This window comes from Petaurus breviceps, unplaced genomic scaffold (assembly GCF_028583685.1).
Source record: "Petaurus breviceps papuanus isolate PSGF00001 unplaced genomic scaffold, PetGlider_PUasm1.0 229, whole genome shotgun sequence".
NCBI classification, from domain to species: Eukaryota; Metazoa; Chordata; class Mammalia; order Diprotodontia; family Petauridae; genus Petaurus; species Petaurus breviceps.
The window spans coordinates 29,159,820-29,181,643 of NW_027185903.1; the positions used below are offsets into that span (position 1 = coordinate 29,159,820).

At 37.1% G+C, this 21,824-nt stretch overlaps 1 protein-coding gene across 2 annotated transcripts in view; it reads left to right on the forward strand.

Moving 5' to 3' along the window:
• Window positions 1-21,824, forward strand: part of NLN (neurolysin) — a 147,364-nt gene that overhangs the window by 35,518 nt on the left and 90,022 nt on the right. For both annotated transcript variants that reach the window (XM_069096413.1, XM_069096414.1), the window contains exons 2-3: window positions 9,719-9,978; window positions 16,925-17,073. In XM_069096413.1, coding sequence (XP_068952514.1) covers window positions 9,719-9,978; window positions 16,925-17,073 — 409 coding nt within the window. The remainder of the gene's footprint in view (window positions 1-9,718; window positions 9,979-16,924; window positions 17,074-21,824) is intronic.

A 21,824-nucleotide genomic window follows, 5' to 3' on the forward strand; every position in this document is an offset into this window, starting at 1 on the left:
AAGGCAATATGAAATATCTCATGGGAAAGACCACTGACCTGGAAAATAGAGCCAGGAGAGATAATTTAAAAATTATTGGACTACCTGAAAGCCATGATCAAAGAAAGAACCTAGAAATCATCCTCCAAGAAATTCTCAAGGAAAATTGCCCTGATAGAACCAGAAGGCAAAATAGAGGTTGAAAGAATCCACTGATCACCTCCTGAAAAAGATTCCCCAAAAGAAAACTCCTAGGAATATTATAGCCAGGTTCTGGAATTCCCAGATCAAGGAGAGAATATTACGAGCAGCTAGGAAGAAATAATTTGAATATTGTGGAAACACAATCAGGATAACACAGGATCTGGCAGCTTCTACACTGAGGGATTGAAGGGCCTGGAATATGATATTCCAGAGGGCAAAGGAGCTGGGATTAAAACCAAGAATCACCTACCCAGCAAAACTGAGTATCATGTTTCAGGGGAAAATATGGGCATTCAGCGGAATAGAGGACTTTCAAGCATTCTTGATGAAAAAAACAGAGTTGAATAGAAAATTTGACATTCAGATCTGGATTAGTCTTCCCATTTTAAAAATCTTCTTCATCATTTCTTATGGTATAATAATATTCCATTATTGTTTTGGAAGGGAATAGAAATATATATATATATATATATATATATATGTCTATATCAGAGGGTATATTGGAATATGAATACATATGTGAATGTGTGTATATATGTTTCTGTAAACATAGAGGGCACAGGACCAATTTAATAGGAAGGGATGATACTTAAAAGGTGAAATTAAGAGGTGAGAGAGGAATATAATGAGAGGAGATGGAGAGAGACACAATGGGATAAACTATCTCATAAAGAAGAGGAAAGGGAATATGTTTACAATGGAGCATATATCCCATTTTCTTCAGTCCCTTCCCCAGTCTTTGGGTACCTTCTTTATTCCTGGTGTTTTTCCTGTCACAGAGTGTTGCAATCAGTATTGTGCTATACATTACACCTTGCTTTCAACAAGCCCACTAGTGGGAATTATGTTTTTTTTTTATTTTTCACTATTACAGACCTCACAGCTATAAATACTTTTAAAACAAGTTCTTTGTTTTCCTCTTAATTGTTTCTCTGGTGAGTATTGCCTGGTGAGTATTCCCATTAGTGGGATCACTGAGTCAAAAGTGTCATGTGTTAGAAAATATATATTAAGAGCAACAAATGCAAGAGACATTTCAGAATCCTCTTGTCTGTGTATCTTGAATATTTTTCTTGAGAACCAACTTATGAGACACTAGACATGGTAAGCGTTATAATCTGTAAAAATTGACTGGCTACTAATTTGGGACTTATATCAGAATCAGCTATCTGTGTACAGATAGTGTCAGACCACTTACTTGTTAGAACAAGTATCAAAGTCAATACCAAATTAGAAAAAGAAACAGAGGGGTGGCTAGGTGGCTCAATGAGTAAGAGCATCGCCCCTGGAGTCGGGAAGACCCGGAATTGGTTCTGGCCTCAGATACTTAACACACACACACACAAAAAAAAAATGGCCATGTAACTTTGGGCAAGTTACTTAACCCCAATTGCTTTAAAAAAAAAAAAAAAAAGAAACAGAAACAGAAAAGGGAACATGTAGAAAACGATTAAAACATCTCCATCTTCACCTGTTTAAATAAGTTATTGAAACTGAAAAATGGAAAATTGATAAAAGAAACAGACATTGACACAGAGCCTCTCTAATTTAAAATAGGAATTTCTTTATAAAGAATATCATGGCATTACCTCATAAGACAGTGAGAAACAAAAAAAAAGTTTTCAGAAAACTTAGTAAGATAGCCATTTAAACCAAACCCTGTTTAAAATTAAAAAAGCATTAAAAGTAAAATTGAAAGGAAGATAACAAACAGAAGAAAAATGGAAAATACCTGTCCAGATTTCCATCAGTAAAAGTGGGACCACTGTATTGGGACTCCAACATAACAGTCTACGACATGCTGATTGGAGAATTAAATATGGTACTGTAAAAAATAAAATAAAGATAGTCTATAAGTAATGATCTAAACTAGATCCACATAGAGAGCTGTACTGGAAGAGACATAATTTTGAGGTGCTAAGAATCTTATTATCAATATAATAAGGAAAAAGGAGAGAGAACACTAAAGGATTGGGGGGGGGGGAAGGTCACAGTCTTTATTGTTATAAAAAAAAAGCCAGTCAAGAAAATATCAGTAACTACCAACCTATATGCCTACTTTACCAAATGTTTGCCCATTTTTATGAACATACAAACATATTCGAGAAAACTTTCATGAAAGAGAACAATCAGGCTTTAACAACTCACATATTATAGATCATATGAGAAGAGAACAAGCAGGCTTTAACAACTTAGATTTTTTAGTAGATCATATTGACAGTCTTGTAACCATACAATTAACACAAAGGTGTAGAGAACGTAACAGTGTGCTATACTTATTCTTTGCTGGCTTTAAATAATCATGATTTTTTACATCTCTGTGTCTTTGTATAGGCTTCCCCCATGCCTGGAATGTGCTTCTTCCTCATCTCTGCCCCTTTTTAAAACATCTTTTATTTTTCTTTCAATCAATGAAAATCTACCTTCTCTTCTTCCCATCTACCTACCCTCCCTCCCATTGTGAAAAGGAGAAAAACAAAATCTCTCTTAAAAAAATATATAGTCAAGGAAAATAAAAGATGAGTCCATCACCTGTCTGTCAGAAAGTAGGTAGCATGTCTCATCATGAGTTCTCTGGAATCATGGTTGATCATTGTGTTGATCAGAGTTCTAAAGTTTTTTTTGTCTTTACTATGATGTTGTTATATATAAACTCTTCTGGTTCTGCTTACTTAATACCTCATCAGTTCATACAAGCCTTCTCAGGTTTCTCTGAATCTGTGCCCTTTATTATTTCTTATAGCACCATCACATTCCTATGCCATAATTCGTTCAGCCATTCCCCAATTGATGGTACCCCTTCATTTTCCAGTTCTTTACCACCACAAAAATAACTGCAATAAGTATTTTTCAACATATGGGTCCTTTTCTTCTTTATTTTATCTCTTTGGGGTATGAAACTAATATTGGTATTGTTGGTTCAAAGGGCGTGCACAGGCAGGGAAGATGCTTTTATTAAGTGCTTACTATATGCCAGGCATAATTTATAACAAGTTTCTTGGAATAATTTCAAATTGCTTTCCAGAATGATTGGACTAATTCACAGCTCCTCCAACAGTATATTAATGTATCTGTTTTCCTATAGTCCCTCCAGCATTTGTACTTTTCCTTTTTTGTCAACTTTGCCAATCTGATGAATCTCACCTCTGTCTCTTAATAGCTATTAGCTTCCTTCGAGGCTTAACCCAGATGCTACCTTAGGAAGCCTTTTCTGCACCCCTCGATTGCCAATATTCTCTCCCTTCTCACATTATCTTTCATTTAGTTTTCTGGATACATGTTTTATTCCCCTGTAGAATATAGCTTATATAGAAGGTAGTGACCAGTTTTCATTTTCATCTTTGCATCCCCAGCACCTTGCACATTATAAGCAATAGATTTATGTTTATGGAATTGTTTAATTGAATTTGATTCAGCGAAACAAAATGAAGCCTTAAGATTATATTTGGAGCTAAAGAAGGTGTCTTATCTAAACTTTAGCTCTTCTCATCCCATTATCAGTACCAAACAACAGTGCTTTTGCACATTAGGTGAATATAATTGATTTGGTTAGGTTTCCAGCCCTCAAGGAGCTTGTAATAGTGCTTGAGAGAAAAGTCAGAACATTCATGAATTAGATATCAGTGCTGAGTGACTCTCTGAGTGAGCGTTAAAAGGCAGTAAATAAAACAGGAGTTGATGACTCTGTTAAGTAATAATGTCAAGGAAAATTTCAAAGAAAAATTTGTATTTGAAATGATCTTTGAAAAAAAATTGCATCCAGTTAAGTGAACAAATTCTAAAACATAATCTTCAAAACATTCTGCAAAACACAGTAAGAGAATTAACATTCACTCAGAGAGAAGCTGTGATAGATCATTTGACCAAATGAAATGCTCCTTCAGCATCTTCATCAGCTAAAACTTAAAACAGCTTGTCTCTGCTTTATTGTTGAGTCATTTTTTTCAGTCATGTCTGACTCTTTGTGACTCCATTTGGGGTTTTCTTGGCAAACATACTAGAGTGGTTTGCCATTTTCTTCTCCAAACTCATTTTACAAATGAGGAAACTGAGGCAAACAGGATTTAAGTGACTTGCCCAGGGTCACACAGGTACTGTCTTCCTGACTCCAGGCCCAGTGCTTTATCTGCTTGCCACCTAGCTGCCCACTCTCTGCTTTATAAGCTCTTCATTTATCCTTTGCAGTGCAGGAGACACCACTCATCACTATTCTTTCCCATGAATTTTGGTGAAGATTCTGCCTTATTTCAGGGTTAGAAATAGATGTGTATCTGGAAATGGTTTAGACAGTGGAAACAGTTAAAAATGTCAAGGAAGAAATGAACTGTTAGTAGAGCCTAATAATTTTTAAGAGAGAAAAAAATCCAGGGTTTTTTGTAACTTTGGAAATTACTTCTTTTACCAGAACCCTTGTTTTCAAATCATCCATGTATCTCTTAGCAACTGAGAGGGTCACACCTGTCCTCTATGTGTAGCATGTAGTAATTAGGCTTTGCAATTGGAGGAAGTTGAGGAGTGATGCACTGTCTTAGCCCTATTCCCAAGGGCAGTAAGCACAGCTGCTTTCCTGGCTTTAAATGCCCTATGTATCCTAACACAGGTGCTGTTAGGGCACAAAAATTGAGGGAAAGAAGTGTCCAGGGATCCACAGTATGGGCAAGATTTTAAAAATAAACAGAAAGAAAAGAGGGGAGGAAGTTAGGGCAAAGTAAAGTGCCAAAGGAATAAACTTGAGACAAGAGAGATAAGCAGGTAGAAGTGTTTTAAATAGAAGCTTCACAGTATTCCTTTTTTTCCTTCAGTTCATTTTGTAAGTGGAAGGATTATCCCCTACAGGGGTAAGCTGAGGCTTTTACCACAAGAAAATGAGAAAAGATGGAATCAGGGGAAAAAAATAAAACCCTCCAAAAAAGGAAAAAAAAGTTTTTGTTAAGAGGGAAAAGAATTTTCTTTGCCCTTTGGAGTTTTGTTTTGTTTTCTAAAACTAGTAGCTCAGGGGTGGCCAGGTAGCACAGCGAGTAAGAGCACCGGCTCCAGTGTCAGGACGACCTGGAGATCGAATCCCGGGCTCAGACGCTTAGCACCCACCCAGAAACACCTGGCCGTGTAACCTTGAGCAAGTTACTTAACCCCAATTGCTTAGGGGCAGCCAGGTGGCTCAGCGAGTAAGAGCACCGGCTCCAGTGTCGGGATGACCTGGGGATCAAATCCGGGCTCAGATACTTAGCACCACACCAGAAATAACTGGCCGTGTAACCTTGAGCAAGTTACTTAACCCCGATTGCTTAAAAAAAAACAAAAAACTAGTAGCTCAGATGAAAAGTGCTTTTTGTCTTATTCCTTTTCTCCTGTGCTGACCCTTACAAAACTCATGAATGAATCCAGAAAGGCACTGCTGTCTGTATATCAAGGTAATAAATTCAGGAATAAGGCAGTGATTGGTCTGTCTGTGTAGTCAAGGTGGAAGTAATCATTTCTTCATCAGGATAGCTAAATAAAAATCACATGTGTGTATCATAATCAAAATGGCATACATGGCAGGAATGAAATTACCACAGATGGAGGCTGTCCTGGGAAAAGTAAGCCTAGGCAGTAAAACTTGTCCTCCTGGTGTGAAATGTTGCCTAAGTACAGCTGAACTTCAATCAGAATTAACAAATCATCTGTTTAAATTTGCATTTCTAATTTACATTTCCCTTTTGCTGCTGCTGTTTGTCAGATAACTGCTGTCAGTTTCTTTTCTTGCCTTAAAATGTAAAGTGCCTATTGTTGGTTTCCATAGAATGTTGGTAATTGGTAGTTGTGTTGAATAGCTGCTCAACTTGAAAAGAAAACCTTCGTCTATTTAATTAAAACAAAGGTTTTATATTAGAATTCACATATGTACATGCAGCAAGGCTCTGGACTTACCCTGTAAACACTTAACACTGAGCCTAGAATGTAATTGGTGCTTTCTAGATGATTATTTTTTTCTTCCCCTTTCCCTTTTTCCCATGAGCAGGTCAAGTTCCCAGAGCAAGGGTAGCTAAATCTTCCCTTAGGATTCTAGGGGTATCCGTGAAGAGTGGGGGGGGGGGGCTCTAATACTATAGAATTGAGCATCCATTTCAATGTGTTATTCCTTAATATCAATCATCAGTTATATCAATGATTGATCTAGTGACCCAGTACCATTTAACCAATTAACATCAATTAACTTTTACAAAGACTGAGAAGATTAAAACAAGAACCAAAGTATAAATACATCACACCTAGATGCAGCACACCCTCTAAACTACTTTAGTCCCTGGGGAAAGTGGGTTCAAACTTAAAGCAGTTACTTTTTAAAAAATGTGCCTTGCCTGATTTATTGCCAAATATGGCATAGTCAGTGAATGAGTTGCTTTCTCTTAGCTGTCATTAATCTATTACTTTGCTGAGTCAACTTTGCTCCCTCCTCCCTGGACTTGACAGCCAGTAAACTCTGGCACAGAATCTGGCACAAAGACATACCCTAGCCTTTATGTTTCTAATACTCTTTCACCCAAGGCAGGGAAGAATAGAACAAGGACAGAAGCGGGGCCATTTGCACATAATTCTTTGTTGATCTAAATGGAAGAGTAGGGGGGCAGCTAAGTGGCACAGTGAATAGATCACCAGCCCTGGCGTCAGGAGGACCTGAGTTCAAATCCAGCCTCAGACACTTGATCATACTTACTAGCCATGTGACTTTGGGCAAGTCGCTTAATCCCTATTGCCCTGCCTTCCCCCTTCAAAAAAAAAATAAATGGAAGAGTAGACTCCTGGTGCTCTCACCATCCAGTAGTTTGCAACAGTTATTGCCTCCTTACTCAAACCCAGGGAAGGAGGTAAAGAGAGAACAGTTTGACCCCATGGGAATTTTTTTTTATTGCATTCCTAGTTTCAGCTCAGGAACCAGTTGAATAGGACTTTTTGGTAAGCAGACAGGAAACAGCTGTCAGCTGGAATACCTGTGTAAGTTCCAAAGCCCATGTAAAGGTACTATATCTGTCATAGCACATCGTATAAGCACATAATGACTATAATGGTAATGGGGATTTGAAGATCTTCCCTGCCCCTTGTATTGGCAATCAAACAGGTACTTAGCAACTTGTTTCAGTTTATGATTGTATCAAGTATTAAGATCCAGAACTTGTGAATCCCACAGTGGGAGGAAGTTGATGATATAACAGGAAGGACCAGAACAGGGAGGAGCTAATACCATATATAAGGAAAAGCCCAACCTAGAGAGCCAGAATTATTGAGAGAGAGAGAGAACTCCTAGGATCCTGAGAACTTCTGAGAACTGCTATGATTTGAGAACAGAATGGAGAATAGAACTTGTAGTGGCAGAATGGAAAACTGAGAACTGAGAACTGAGAAGAGAACTGAGAAGAACTGAAAAATGAGAAGAGAGAACTGGGCGGAAGCATGGCTATGGTACCGGTACTTTGTCTGTCTGTTTTGATATTACTTTGTTAGATTCATCTGCTGACAAAGGATGTTGCTGTTGTTACAGAAGCCCTGGGACCTTACTGCTGGTTCAGAAGAGGATTTTCTTGTTGTATGTTTACATAAATCCTGGAGAAGCATCTTACAGACATTTTCAGAGGTCCTGGGACTATACTAATGATTTGTGTTGATTCCTCAAACCTTGTTGTTGGGTCTATGTTGATTTCACAGGCAGAAAGTGAATTATGATGATGCTGGTAATGTGAATGAATGTTATTGTGGCTTCGTTAAGCTTTGCCTTTCCAGGAACAGAAACTGTGAAGTACTTGAGGTGAGCTGCATACTGTGAGCTTCAACATGGAACAGGAACTGGACAAGGAGTTGATCAAGGAGTTGGAAGCTGCCTGCCTTTGAACCCGGGTGAAAGTTGGATGGATTCAGATAGGAGCTGGGACTATGGAAGAGGAACCATGGAAGCTGAGAGCCAGCCTTGAGTCAAGATGAAAAAACCTCTCCTTGGGTATTTAATGCAAACTAAGAAGATGATGATTTACTGTGCCCTAGGGGTGGAGAACTCTGTACTCTGTATCCTGTACCTTTTCAGGATGATTGAATTAAGGGTGATTGGAAACTAATCTACAATCAAGAAGAAAGATGACTTCTTTTGACTGAGAGATTAAGACAATGTGACCTGGAAGTGGAGAACTTTGACCTTTGTACTTTGTGTCCATTAAGGAGATAAGCCTCCTTAAGGATGATTGAATTAAGGACTTACTAAATGAATGTACTTTGTTTAAAACTATGTGGCTATTTTAGTGAAAAGTTATGTCATAACATTGTGAATGCTGTACTTTGATTTCTGTGAATGTTTTGTCTTAGTTTATTACTGAATAAATATAGAGTTCACTATACTATATAATCAGAACCTTGAAGCTGTTCAAAGCAGCAGTAATTTGGAAAGATGCTTGTGCTTGGCTTTACATTTATGGGCTCTAATTAGTTCAGTTTCCCAAACATACATATTAGATTAGCACTTGATTGAGTTAGTAGAAGAGAGACATATCCTTTAAAATTCCAGAGTATCTGGGGTCTCAGCAATGTAACTGTTGTACCCCATTCCTCCCCTACAATGGCACATGCATTACTGAACTTCACTTTTTAATCCTGCTCTTGGCTGTTCATGGCTTCCCATAAGTCAACCACTGGAGATCCATTCATTTCATTGGAGGCCTTCCTCTAGGTCTCTTGACGATACATGGGCACCAGGGAAAAACAAAAATGATCCATTAGCCTTTACCATTGCTCTGTAAGCCATGCCCCTCCTTTTCCTGTCATTCATTTCTTTGATGTTATCTTTTACACTATTTTTCACATGCATGTCTTTATTGGTCATTCATATTTTTACCCACATGCATTTCTCCATCACCCTTTGTGTGAACTGCAATTTTGGTTCTTCAGTGACTGTGTCATTCAATGTTTCAAAGAGCATAGAGCATTGTTGGAAGGGTATTGATGTTAAAAATGAACTTAAAGAAAAAGACAACTAAGAAAGACTTTGAGAACTCTTATTGTTGCAGTGGCCAGAGAACCTATGATGAAACATGCTACTCACCTTCTGACAGGAGAGATGATGAACTCAAGGTGTAGAAGGAGACATACATTGTTATACTTGGCCAAGTGGGGATTTGTTTTGCTTGACTGCATATTGATAGAAGGATTTTGTTTTTCTATTCTTCCTAAAGGAAATACTTATCTTATTTGGTGTTTGTTTAGTTCAATTTTTTAAAAATTTCAGTCATTGCTCCTTTACATCTAAAATATTGTGTTCTTTTATATCTGTTTTATTTCTTAATTCAGCTAGTGACAGCATTATTACTTTAGATATTTGAACAATAAAGATGGTACCAACAAACATGGTATGGAAAAAGGACTAGAGTCAGAGGTCCTGGATTTAAATCCCAACTCTAGCTCTTTGTTTGAGCTTGAACAAATTATTTAACTACTCTTGGACTTAGTTTCCTCATCTGTGCCAGCTCTTATGATTCTGTGATCTAATTAAAACTCTTTCCTCAATCTTTTTCAGAGCTGGTGGTTCCAAGATTTTCTTGAGAATGACTTTAGGAAGAGAAATTATGTCCCCTCTTCAATTGAGATCTTCATCCTCAGCAACCAAAAAAAACTTTTTGAAGTGGGATCTGTCACCAGAACAAATTAAAGCAAGAACTGAGGAGCTCATACAACAAACCAAGCAGGTGTATGACACTGTTGGAATGCTTGATATTGAGAAAGTGACATATGAGAATAGTTTGCAGGCACTTGCAGATTTAGAAGTGAAATATGCAGGTGAGTATCAGTGCATTAAGGCATGTTGCCTTATCTTTATGTAACCCATTACATTATTCAAAAAAGGGAAGTAACAAAGCATTTTAATTAAACTCAACAGAGATTTGGTCAGCATCTACTTGGTATAAGCCATTGTGTTTGTACTGGGGATCAATAGGCAAAATGGGAGATAACCTCTGCCCTCAAAGGGCATGCCTTCCGTGAGGTTAGTCTATAAATTAGTTTTTTTTTAATTAACCTGCAGTCTATAAATTAGTTTTTTAATATTTTGGTAACCATATTTCAATATAATTTGTTTTCTCTATAATCCCGTATGTATTATTATAAGCATTTAATAACATCGTTCTTGAGAGGAGTCTCCATATTGGCTTCACCGGACTGCCCAAGGGGACCATGACACAAACAGTGTCCTAGCCTAGGTGGATACTATATTTACTCCAATAAGTAAATAATAGTTGGGACTTTACAGATTTTTAAAAAAATTTTGCACAATAATTAACTGATCACTTTGTGTTAAATTGTCTTATGTTCCATTTTGCCTGATTATTCATTTTTTAGACTTTTTAGTTTGGTGGTATTCTTTCCAATTTTTCTCTAGATTTGAGGCTGCTAGAAATATGTCTATAGATGATAAGTTTGAACCAAGCATAATTTCTTAAGCAATTAAAAAACAACAACTAACTTTCACCTCCTAGACCCAAGTCCAAAATTCGAACTCTTAGCCATCTCCTACGGTGTCTTTCACCACAAATGCATAATGGAGGGTGTTGGGTTTCCTTGTTGTTGACTACCCATTTCAGCAGTGAAAGCAAATTCTAGTTCCATCTAGTTCTTTGTGAATGAGTAAGAAAGGAATACCTTTTCAATATTATTGTTTATTTGAAATCATATTTCTAAATTTAAGTCTGTGCTGGCTATGTTACTGACTTGAGATCATGAGCCATTTAAATTCCCTTTTAATTTTTTTTAAGTTAATGTCAAGAAATCCAATCAAAATCTTAATGGTATTATTAACTACATACTTTTAAATGAATATTATGTATATTGAACTTGATAGTCTGTATTTTATTCTTTCTTTGGAAGGGAGAATTAATTTATATTTACTCAGATCTTAATATCCTAATCATCACAATGTGATGATGCATAGAGATGGTTCATTTACTTAGCTATTTACAATGATATTATAAAGGCATTAATAAGGATTACATTTGTTATGTATCTAGACAAAGTTGTAGTTCTTCTGAGGCAACTAGATGGTACAGTGGATAGAACCCTGTGCTTGAGTCAGGAAGACTTGAGTTCAAATTTAGCCTCTCTCTGCCTCAGTTTCTTCAATTATAAAATGGGGATCATAATAGCATCTACCTTCCAGGGTTGTTATGAGAATCAAATGACAAGATATTTATAAAGCATTTGGCACAGTGCCTGCTGCATAGGTGTTTAACAAATGCTGGTTTTGTTCCTTCCCTTTCTGAGAAATCTCTTCTTCTCTGAAATTTCTCCGTATTTTGGATGTATGAGTTTTATTTACTTCACTGCTTTCGAGAGAGTGAAAGGAAGGAAACAAGCTTTATTAAGTACCTACTATGTGCCAGAAACTGTGCAAAGCACTTTACAAATTCCATCTCATTTGATGCTCACAACACTCTGGACTCTGCCCTTGAGATATATTGTCTTCTGTAAGCTCCTTGAGGATAGAGACTGTCCTGATTGCTTACACCTGGCACACTGCCTGTCTCATAATTAGTACTTAATAAATGCTTTCTCTCTCTCTGTATCTATCAGACTGATTTTGCCACAACCTTTAGTTAGGATTACTTCTTCATGAATGTATCTTACATGGGTGGCATGGAGGATTGTTGTTTTAGAACCCACTGGAAAAAAGGTCCTTTTAATCAAGTGCAAGAATTTATGGCATAACATAGTGTAGGTCATTCACATAAGGGTCAGAAACCAAACTCATAACAAATAGCTCCTCAGAGCCCGGGAAGACCTTTGTGTACATATCACTGTGTGGGGCCAATGATCATTTTATTTACTTTTGCAGTCGTGACTTTGTATACTTGGCCTGTTTTAGAATAGTACTATTAAAAGACACAAGAAAACTCAGTCTTTAATATTAACTGCAAGGATGCAGACATTGCAAGATTTTTACCATATATTGGCAGTCCTTATACAGTTAATTATAGTTGAGAAAAGTAGGTGAGAAAACACATTAGTGGCTAAGATTTTCTAGCAGGCCTATATTGTGATAATGAAGTATACTATTACCATTTTCATTAACAAGATACAGCATGTATAGTTCAATTCACACCGTGATTTAGAAATATAGGATGAGAGTGGTGATATCATGAATGAAAGGCTGCCTTACAATTTACAAAAAAGCAAAAAATAAAATAAAAATTGAAAAATAAATTCCACTGTAAAACTTCACTAACAGAGTACCTAGGATATTTTCCTGGATATATTTTTGTTAGATTATGTGAATCCTCTTTCTCTTCCAAAGATTACATCACACATTCCTAAGTCATTAGTAACAAATACTTCAAGATCATGGTGAAATTTCATGCTATGTAGTGTAATCCATTGGTTCTAGGATGTTGCTCCACCAATGAAGCATCTTTACTTCATTTATATTCAGTCCATCCCTCTCTACCAGTGCCATTCTTCCTATGCCCAGTTCTCCCCTCACTGTCCCTTGGCCCTGATTCTCCAAGGGATTGTAATTTTTCCTCTCCACCCCAAGTTTATAGAATACTTTATCTACATTCTCTGCCTTCACCCACTCATTCCTTAACAATTTCCACTTAAACTTTCATTACCATCAAAACATCTTTCTCCATAGTCACTGATTTTATCACCAAATGCGTGTTGGTGGGTCATTGTTTTGTGTTTTATTTTTCCCAGTTTTCATCCACAATGATATCTTTTCCCTTGGCTTCCATGACATTGTGCTCTCATTGTTCTCCTATGTAGGTAACACATCCCTCTCAGTCTTTCACTAAATCTTCATCTTCTGCTTCTCTAAACATGAACCAGCAAAATTCTTTCTTTGGCTTTTTCCAAAGTCTAAGAGTAAAATGTTGGAAGTTATTGTTGAGGATTAAAAAACAAGAGACCAAAGCCCAGTAGCATACTCAGAAATCTCACATATATTTCATGGATGCTTTTTTCCCGGAAGCAAATCAGAAGGCACTAGACGTCATGAGCAACAAACAGTATCACACACACAAAAAGGAAACTGATTATTTGAACAGACAGGAAACCACTGGTTACTAACATGGAAGTCATTTCTGAATCAACTGTCTATGTTAGTCATACTATCACCAGTTATAACAGAGGTGAAAAGATAAAGAAGAGATAATATCCCTGGCAATTAGAGCAGATCATATTTAAACAAACTGTTGATGCTTAAAAAAAAAAAAAGATGAAAGTAAAGACTTTGACCTTGATTATAGTTATTTCCTCAAGAAGTTTAAACAATGTGACATGGTCCTTAAAGAAGCAGGAGAAAGATTCCCCCACCCCAGAATCTATCTACTTGCAAGGTGAGGAGACATGGAAAACAAAGTCAATGCTAATGTAGAAGACAAGCTTAATTATAAACATCACAGAGGAAGATGCCAGAAGATTCCAAGCAGTATCATCTTACAGAAGAGAAAAATAAAAAGTAGTGAAGAGGACAATGAGTCTGCATAAAGCTGGGCAGGGGAACTAGCCAGTCAAATCAGCTCAAGATAATTCACAGGTTCACTTAGCTAAATTCCTTGGGGAAAAGTTGTCTTCACTCACTGATTCCATTTGCTCCTCTCCATTCACTTCTCAACTCTTTGCCATTCAGGCTTTTGACCTCATCACTCAATTGAAACTGCTCTTTCCAAAGTTAGTGATCCCTTAATTGCCAAGTGTCTTTTTGCAGTCCAAATCCTTCTTAACCTATCTGCTGCATTTGACATTGGTGACTACCCTTTCCTTGTCAATACTCTTCTCTTCTCTGGGATTTCTTGACACTCCTCTCTCCAGGTTTACCTCCTGTCTGTCTGCTTCCCAGTCTCCTTTGCTGGCTTATCATCCACAGGATGGCCCCTAATTGTGGAATTTCCCCAACGTTCTGCCTTGAACCCTCTTCTCTGGTCCCTCAATACTATGTCTCTTGGTAATGAGATCTAAAGATCTCATCTCTTTGTAGATGACCATATCCAGATTGATATACCTAGCTCCATTCACTTCAGTTCCATATCACCGGTGATCTGTTGGACATTTCAAACCAGATGTCTTGTACTTGTACATATCTTGTACTCAATGTATCTAAAACGAAGCTCGTTATCTTCCCCCCACAAATACTCCTGTCTTCCAGACTTCCCTATTTCCATTGATAGCATCACCATCCTCCAGTCTTCCATGTTTGAAATCTCTGCATTATCCTGTGCTCCTCACTCCCTCACTCTGCATCTCCAATCAGTCGCTAAATCTTACCATTTCTACCTTCATATCTCTCATATCTGACCCCAGTTACCACCTTAATTTAGATCTTTGTCACATCTTGCCTGGATTATTGCAACAGCCTTCTAATTGGTCTCCTTGTCTTACCTGTCATCATTCTAGTCTGTCCCATACATGGCTGCCAAAGTAATTTTCACTGCAGGTGGATCTGACCATGTGGCTCTCGTACTCAAACACCCCCAGTGGGTTCCTATTGCCTCTAGGACAAAATATAAATTATATTTACATACAACCTGGCACCAACTCATCTTCCTAGCCTTGTTGGACGTTCCTACCCAACCTGCACTTTATGATCTAGTCACATTAGCAATTTCTCTTTTCCTCACACAAGACATTCTGTCTTTCATCTTTGTGCCTCTGTCCCCATCCATCTCATATGCCTGGAACACCTTCCCTCCTTCCCTCCACCTCATAGAGGCTTTCTCTTCCTTTGAGATGAACTCAAGCACCATTTTATGCATGAATCCTTTCCTGATTCCTCCCTACTACTAGTTCTCCTCCTCCCAAACTACCTTAAAGATTATTTTTCAACACTCCTCCCATGCTTAGGTCAAGATCATACAGAGATGCTGATAAACACTACAGATAAGGAAAATTTGTTGTTGAAGTGTTTGCTGAGGCCACTGAGGTTGTCCTTTGTAGCCAAAATGGAAGAAGGATTCTTTTTTTTTTTTTTAAAGCAATTGGGGTTAAGTAACTTGCTCAAGGTTACAGGGCCAGTTATTTTTTGTGTGGGAGCCAAGTATCTGAAGGCGGGAACCGATCCCAGGTCTCCTGATGCTGGGGCCGGCGCTCTTACTCACTGCACCACCTGGCCACCCCAGAAGGATTCTTTATAAATGGTAGAAACCTATCTATGGTTTCTTTTGTAAATGATACTACAGGGCCTCCTTAATGAGACTTCACCCCAAAGTCACCCCAAAGAAACTTGCTTAATAACTTACACAATTAACAAAATTATATAAATGACAGATACATAGTGCACAAATTATGACAGGCAACTGAATAGGAAGCACATTTATATATATATATATACATATATGTGTGTGTATGTAAGTACATATTTTACAGCTATATGTATATAAATATATACATGTATTTATATGTGTGTGTATTTCTCTAGGACACATACTGCAGATGGATATGGAGCTTGCCCCAGAATTTAAAAAGAGGAAAAGTGTGGGCTAGATTGCATTTGTGAAATTACGCAGGGCTTTTCTGTAATCCTAGGCAGCTCCTTGACATAAAAACTCATCTTTTAATATCAGTATTCTCCTGATAATAATATTAATAGCAATGGCCATCATTAAATAGATAATGCTTTAATGTTTGCAAAGAACTTTACAAATATTATCTATTTGATCCCCACAATAACCTGGAGAGATAGATGCTATTATTGGCCCCATTTTACAAAGGAAGAAACTTAGGTAGAGGTTAAGTGACCTTTAACCAGGATCACTCAGCTGGTAAATGTGTGAAGCAGAATTTGAACTCAGGTTTACCTTACTGCAGTTCCAGTGTTCTATTCACTGTACCATCAAGCTATCTCAGGATTTTGTCCTTAGTTCAAGTTTCAGCCTTAAATGACATGTAGTGTTAACATTATCATTTAACAAGATGCTTAATTATCCTCTAGATTTTACCTGCTCTCCTAAATTTCAGACCTATGTCTACAGATGCCTGCTGAACATCTTTTTCTGATTATTCTTCTGTCACCTCAAATGCCAAATGTATAAACTAAACTGATCTTCCCCTTCAATCCAGATTCCCCTGTGGTCTATGGTCATTATCAGTCATGCAGGGCAAAAGGAAAATTTGTGAACCAGATACCTAGATCATTTAACCATGGAATTTGATGAGATTGAGTATGTGTGTAGGAAAGGAAGAGAAAAGAGCCCAGGACGGAACTTTGGGGAGTATCCATATTTAGAAAGCCAAATTGGCCCTGCAATGATTGATGACATCTAGCAAAGTATTATAGTAATCATATCTCTGACATCTCATGCTAGGCCCTGAGTTTCCTGCTGCGTATAATATAACTGTTCCAAGATGGGCCTGGGAGTAATCTCAGAAGTAAGCACATCTACTATTAAGCAGAATATTATTACTGGACTCTTGGTGTGATGTACAAGCCAAGTTTTTCCCTGATCTCCCAAATTATATAGTATGCTCTTCAGAGCTAAATACCAGCTGAAATTCCTTTTCTTCATCCCCACAGCTTTGCATAGTACCTTTGGTAAGCACTAAATGAATGTTCATTGATGATATTTCAGTACATGGAGTTCATGTTATATATGTGGTTTCCTTATTATTTTGACAGCCTTCCCAAGTATATAAAATGGGAAACAAACATTAAATTAATAATTTGCACTTGTAGAAAATACTTCAGCATAACACTGGTTGGAACGGCATGGCATCACTTAATATTTTTCTCTGCCAACAGTGGAAAGAAGCATGTTGGATTTTCCCCAGCACATCTCCTCTGACAAAGATATACGAGCAGCAAGTACAGAGGCTGACAAAAGGCTTTCTCGTTTCGACATTGAGATGAGTATGAGAGAGGATGTGTTTCAGAGAATTGTTCATCTGCAGGTAAATTTTTTTTTTTTGCCTTTTGGAGGGCAGTTGGGGTTAAATAACTTGCCCAAGATTACACGGCTAGGTTTTTTGTGTGGGTGTTAAGTGTCTGAGGCCGGAACTGAACTTGGGGGGGTCCTCCTGACTCCGGTGCCCCGGCGCTTTACTCGCTGCGCCACCTAGCCACCCCCAGGTAGATTTTTTTAAATGAAAAAAAAGTATGCCTCATGAATCATTAAAAGATATTTGGATCTGCCAAGAAATCTTATTTTCAGATACTTATAATAATAGACACAATTAGCTATGTTTATATTGTTAATAATCAAATTGCTTTCAAAGTGAGGACCAAAATTAATATCTAATTATATAATAATATATTAATAAATAAATTATGTATGTATAACTATCAATGTAAGATCTTATGGAACAAGTTTGGTTTTTATTTCAATTCAAATCTTCTAAGCATAACATATATTTATTTGTTAGATAGAACTCACTAAAACTTTAACCATTGTCAATCGCCTCTTAGTAAATGCATTATATATGTGACTCTATAACAGTGACACAGTGTTGATGTTGAAAGCTAGAGTCATTCCTGTATATTATCCTTACATTTTGCAGGACTGGCAGGAATTAAGGATAATAAATGTTCTAGGTGTGTCTGCCTTCAAAAAAAGATTTGTTGTTTTGCTTCCTAACTTTTTTTTTATTTGTCTTTGCTTTTAATATGTAATTCTGTAGTATTTCTGTAGTCTGTCCAAGAAACAAAGGCTTTATATCTCCAACTTTTTATTCTTTTTGCATGTTTCTTTTGCAAAACTATTAGTATTATTTTGCTTCTTGTAACCATCTTATGCTCAAAATTGATATAAAAATATTTCATTTTGCATGAAAATGTTTTTCAAAATCAATCTACTTAAATTACTGAAATATTTTAGATGTTGCTGATATTCATTGTCCTGTGTTACCCAAGTATTTTTCACTCTCTAAAATTCCCTAGCAACCATGGTTTATGGTAGGTTACCCTTAGCATGGTGAAAATTAAATAAATTAAAATCTCATCACCTGTGCTATTGGCCAAATAAATTCCTTCTTTTTCTTCTGAACCCAACTCCCTGATCCCACCTCCTTAGAGATGAGTTCCTTCTGACTAGGACTGTAATCTTTCCTAATCTTCATTTTCTATTTTATTCCATAATATTCTAAGTTCCCATTTGACTGTATTTAGAATATATACTAATGTGTTTTTAAAGTGTTTTCCCTAGGGTTTCTAATTTCCTGTGGTTAACTTGTTTGCATCCTTACTTCCAAGTTTTGTTTTTTCTGTTTAAAGTAGTGTTTTACAGGCTTCACATTTTATTTGTTGCCCTTATGTACCTTAGACTGAGATATTTGTTAATATCCATGTATTAGTTTTGGGGAAAACAGAGTTGTCACTTTAGAGAACCTTGTGACTTCTTTTTTTTAAAATTTTAAACTTGTAAGACCTGAACCTGTTAGCAAGGAAAGAATAAGTGGTAAATTATTAATAAGAGCACACTGGTTATAGGATCATAGATTGAAGTTGTCATTAGTCCAACTCCCTCATTTTACATGAGGAAACAGACCAAGAAAGGCCAACTGATCTGCTCTAGGTCACATGGGTAGTGTCAGAAGTGATATTTGACCCTATGTCCTTTGGGTCCAAATTCAGTGCTTTTTATACTACAGTGGCCTGAAAAAAATCATCCCACACATTGATTCTTCTTTGGTGGGCTGATTTACTTCTGTCTTCCTAGGAACAGATGAATTTAAGGTTGAATTCCTGACCCTTTGTTTGTCATCTGGTGTCTTGGTGTTCTGTTGCACAAAGATGATTCAGTAAAAAACATCCAAAGACTTCTATGTTCTTTCTTACTGTCATTCTAGTCTGGCAACTGATAGGTAACCTATGTTTTGTTCATCAAATTCTCTGAGTTTTAAAGACTTTCTTTGGCACACAGAAACTGCTTGAATTGTTTTCTTTAACTATAATAGTGTGAAATGATGAGCTCAGAATATCTAATAGATTTGAATATTCCCCATGTATTTTCTGTATTCAATCAAATCCAGTCAACATTTATTAAGTACCTACTGTGTGCCAGGCACTGTGCTAAGTGTTGGGAATATAATTAATTAAAAGAAAGACAGTCCCTGCCCTCAAGGAACTTACAGTTCTAAAGGGAAAGATAACATACAAAAGTTGGCAGGAAAGGGGGAAATAGGGGATGCCAGGGAGCATCTTGTTGCATGGAGTTGAAACCTGGTAGGGCATCAGATGCAAAATGGAGTGGAGAGTCCAGTGTCTGCTGTGTGTAAATGAAGGCATTGGGAGGACCTTTGTTCTCCACCCTCCAATCAGAGAATAGAGGAAGCTGAGGGAGGTGGTATCAATCAAGGCTTGAGTTAGCAGCCTGATGGTGAGTTTAGACATGCTGAGCTTATCCTAGAAAGGGCATTTTGTTGGGTGGAGTTGAAGCCAGGCAAAGCAGCAGATGCAAGTGGAATACCATCTCACCATAGCAGTGTTTAAACTGCAAACTAGGTGGAGTTTCTAAAAATAGACACTTAAAAATAGGATTGTTTATATTTTTCCCAGTAAGACTAAGAGTAATTTACCATTTTATGGCATTCTCTTTTGTATTATGAGATTATGATGAGGAGCTTGTGAATACTTTTGAAGTGTCAGGACATCACTAATGTCCATTGTAACCAAGTGTAATACTGATGTTTGATGCAAAGCTGTTTTAGGTCTGCTGTACTTTGGATGTAAGCAACAATTAGAAACACAATCAAGGATTAATAAGACAAACCTGTTTTTAACTCTCTTTGCCCCTTTACCAATATCTGACTCCTCTGCTCAGTGGGGCAATTACCTTTGTTTAGCCCACATTTAGGGTACCTATTTGCTCACTTGTCCTATTTTCTTTGCTAGATTATGAACTGCTTTAGAGCAGGAAGCAGGATTTAGGCTTCTTTAGATAACCCACAGCACTGTGCATACAGAAGGCACTCAGTAAATAAGTCAATAAATGAATATGGTGAAAGACCATAGAAATATTTTTAAAAGATCTTTTCAGCCTTTTCCTCCCCATAAATGTGTTACTGGCTGTGTATTTTCTATGGGAATGATGACACTGTAACAGCAGATAAATTCTAGAATTCCATTCTTGAGAAATTTTTAAAAACAAGTTAAATTTTCATTTCACCTGTCTTGTGAGGTTTAGCATGCTCTCGCTTAAGATCGTAGAGCTAGGGCTAGAAAGGGACTTAGAGGCCACCTTGTTTTATCTTACCCTCACTTTACATATGAGGAAACTGAGAATAGAAGTGTCTTGCCCAGTGTTACCCATTCAGTAAGCTTCAGCCTTGGGATTTGAATCCAAGTCCTTTAATTCCAAGTGCTATGTTCTTTTTTTTTTTTTAATGAGGGGGAAAGGTAAAACAATTGGGGTTAGGTGACTTGCCCAAGGTCACACAGCTAGTAAGTGTCAAGTGTCTAAGGCCGGATTTGAACTCAGGTCCTCCTGACTCCAGTGCCAGTGCTCTATTCACTGTGCCACCTAGCTGCCCCATGCAGTGTTCTTTCTGGATCAGATGACTTTTTTTTTTTTTGCTTTTTTTGGGAGGGCTTTTGGGGTTAAGTGACTTGCCCAAGGTCACACGGCTAGTAAGGATCAGATGACTTTTAAGATTATTTTTAGTCCTATGATTATATACCAATGTTTTGGGAGCATTCACCTCCCAAACATTTATTGTGAGCCTCTTTATCTGCAAGGTACTGCCCTAAGCTCTGCCTCCCAAGATAAATACCACAGTTAATGGTCTCAAATCTCAGAGATGGTTTCATAGACAAGGAGGATAAGGCATTTACAAAAATAAATATCGTATTAGAGTGTGAAAGGGCAGGAGAGACACTAAATAAAGTGCCCTTATAGTTTATAGAGAAGGAGACGGGAACAATTTAGGGAAGTGAAGTTTTTGAAACATGAAACTTGTGTATTATTGAAAAATATAAAATTGTATTGAAGATAAATTTTATCAATGTCCTGGAAGTAATGTTTGCCCACCAATTTGCTTAGTAGAAGCCTAGTAGTTGTTAATTTCCTTATGAAGTCCTCAATCAATCAATAAACTTTTGTTAAGTACCTAACAGGCACTCAGCTAAGTGCTGGGGATAAAGAAAAAGGCAAAAGACAGTCCCTGCCCTGTTCTAAAATCTGAAATTAATCTGAGTCTAGTTCTTTTCCAAATGAATAACTTTTATTGCTTTTTTGTTTATATGATCTTGATAATTTATGCCTCCTCCCTCCCTGTGACAAAGATTTTAAAAAGAAAAAAAAACCTCAATATAAATAAACACATCAGCTGAGACTGTGTAAATGAAATGTTCTACACCTATAGTCCCTTTCAAAGAAGGGAGAATTTAAATCCTGGGGCCAGACTTGATTATCATAATTACCCCATGCTCAGGGTTTTAAAAAATTCTTTATGTTTATATTATTGTCATTGGCTTCCTTTAAATCTCAACTAAAATCCCACCTTCTATAGCCTTTCCCAACCCCTCATAATTCTAGTGCCTTTACTCAGTTAATTATCTCCTATTTATCCTGTATATACATTGTTTTGTTTGTATTTGTTTGGGTATTAGACTGTAAGTTTGAAGGTGGGACTGTCTTTTTTCTCTTTTTGTATCCCCATCACTTAGAGAATGCCTGACATAGTAGGTACTTAACAAGTGTATTGCT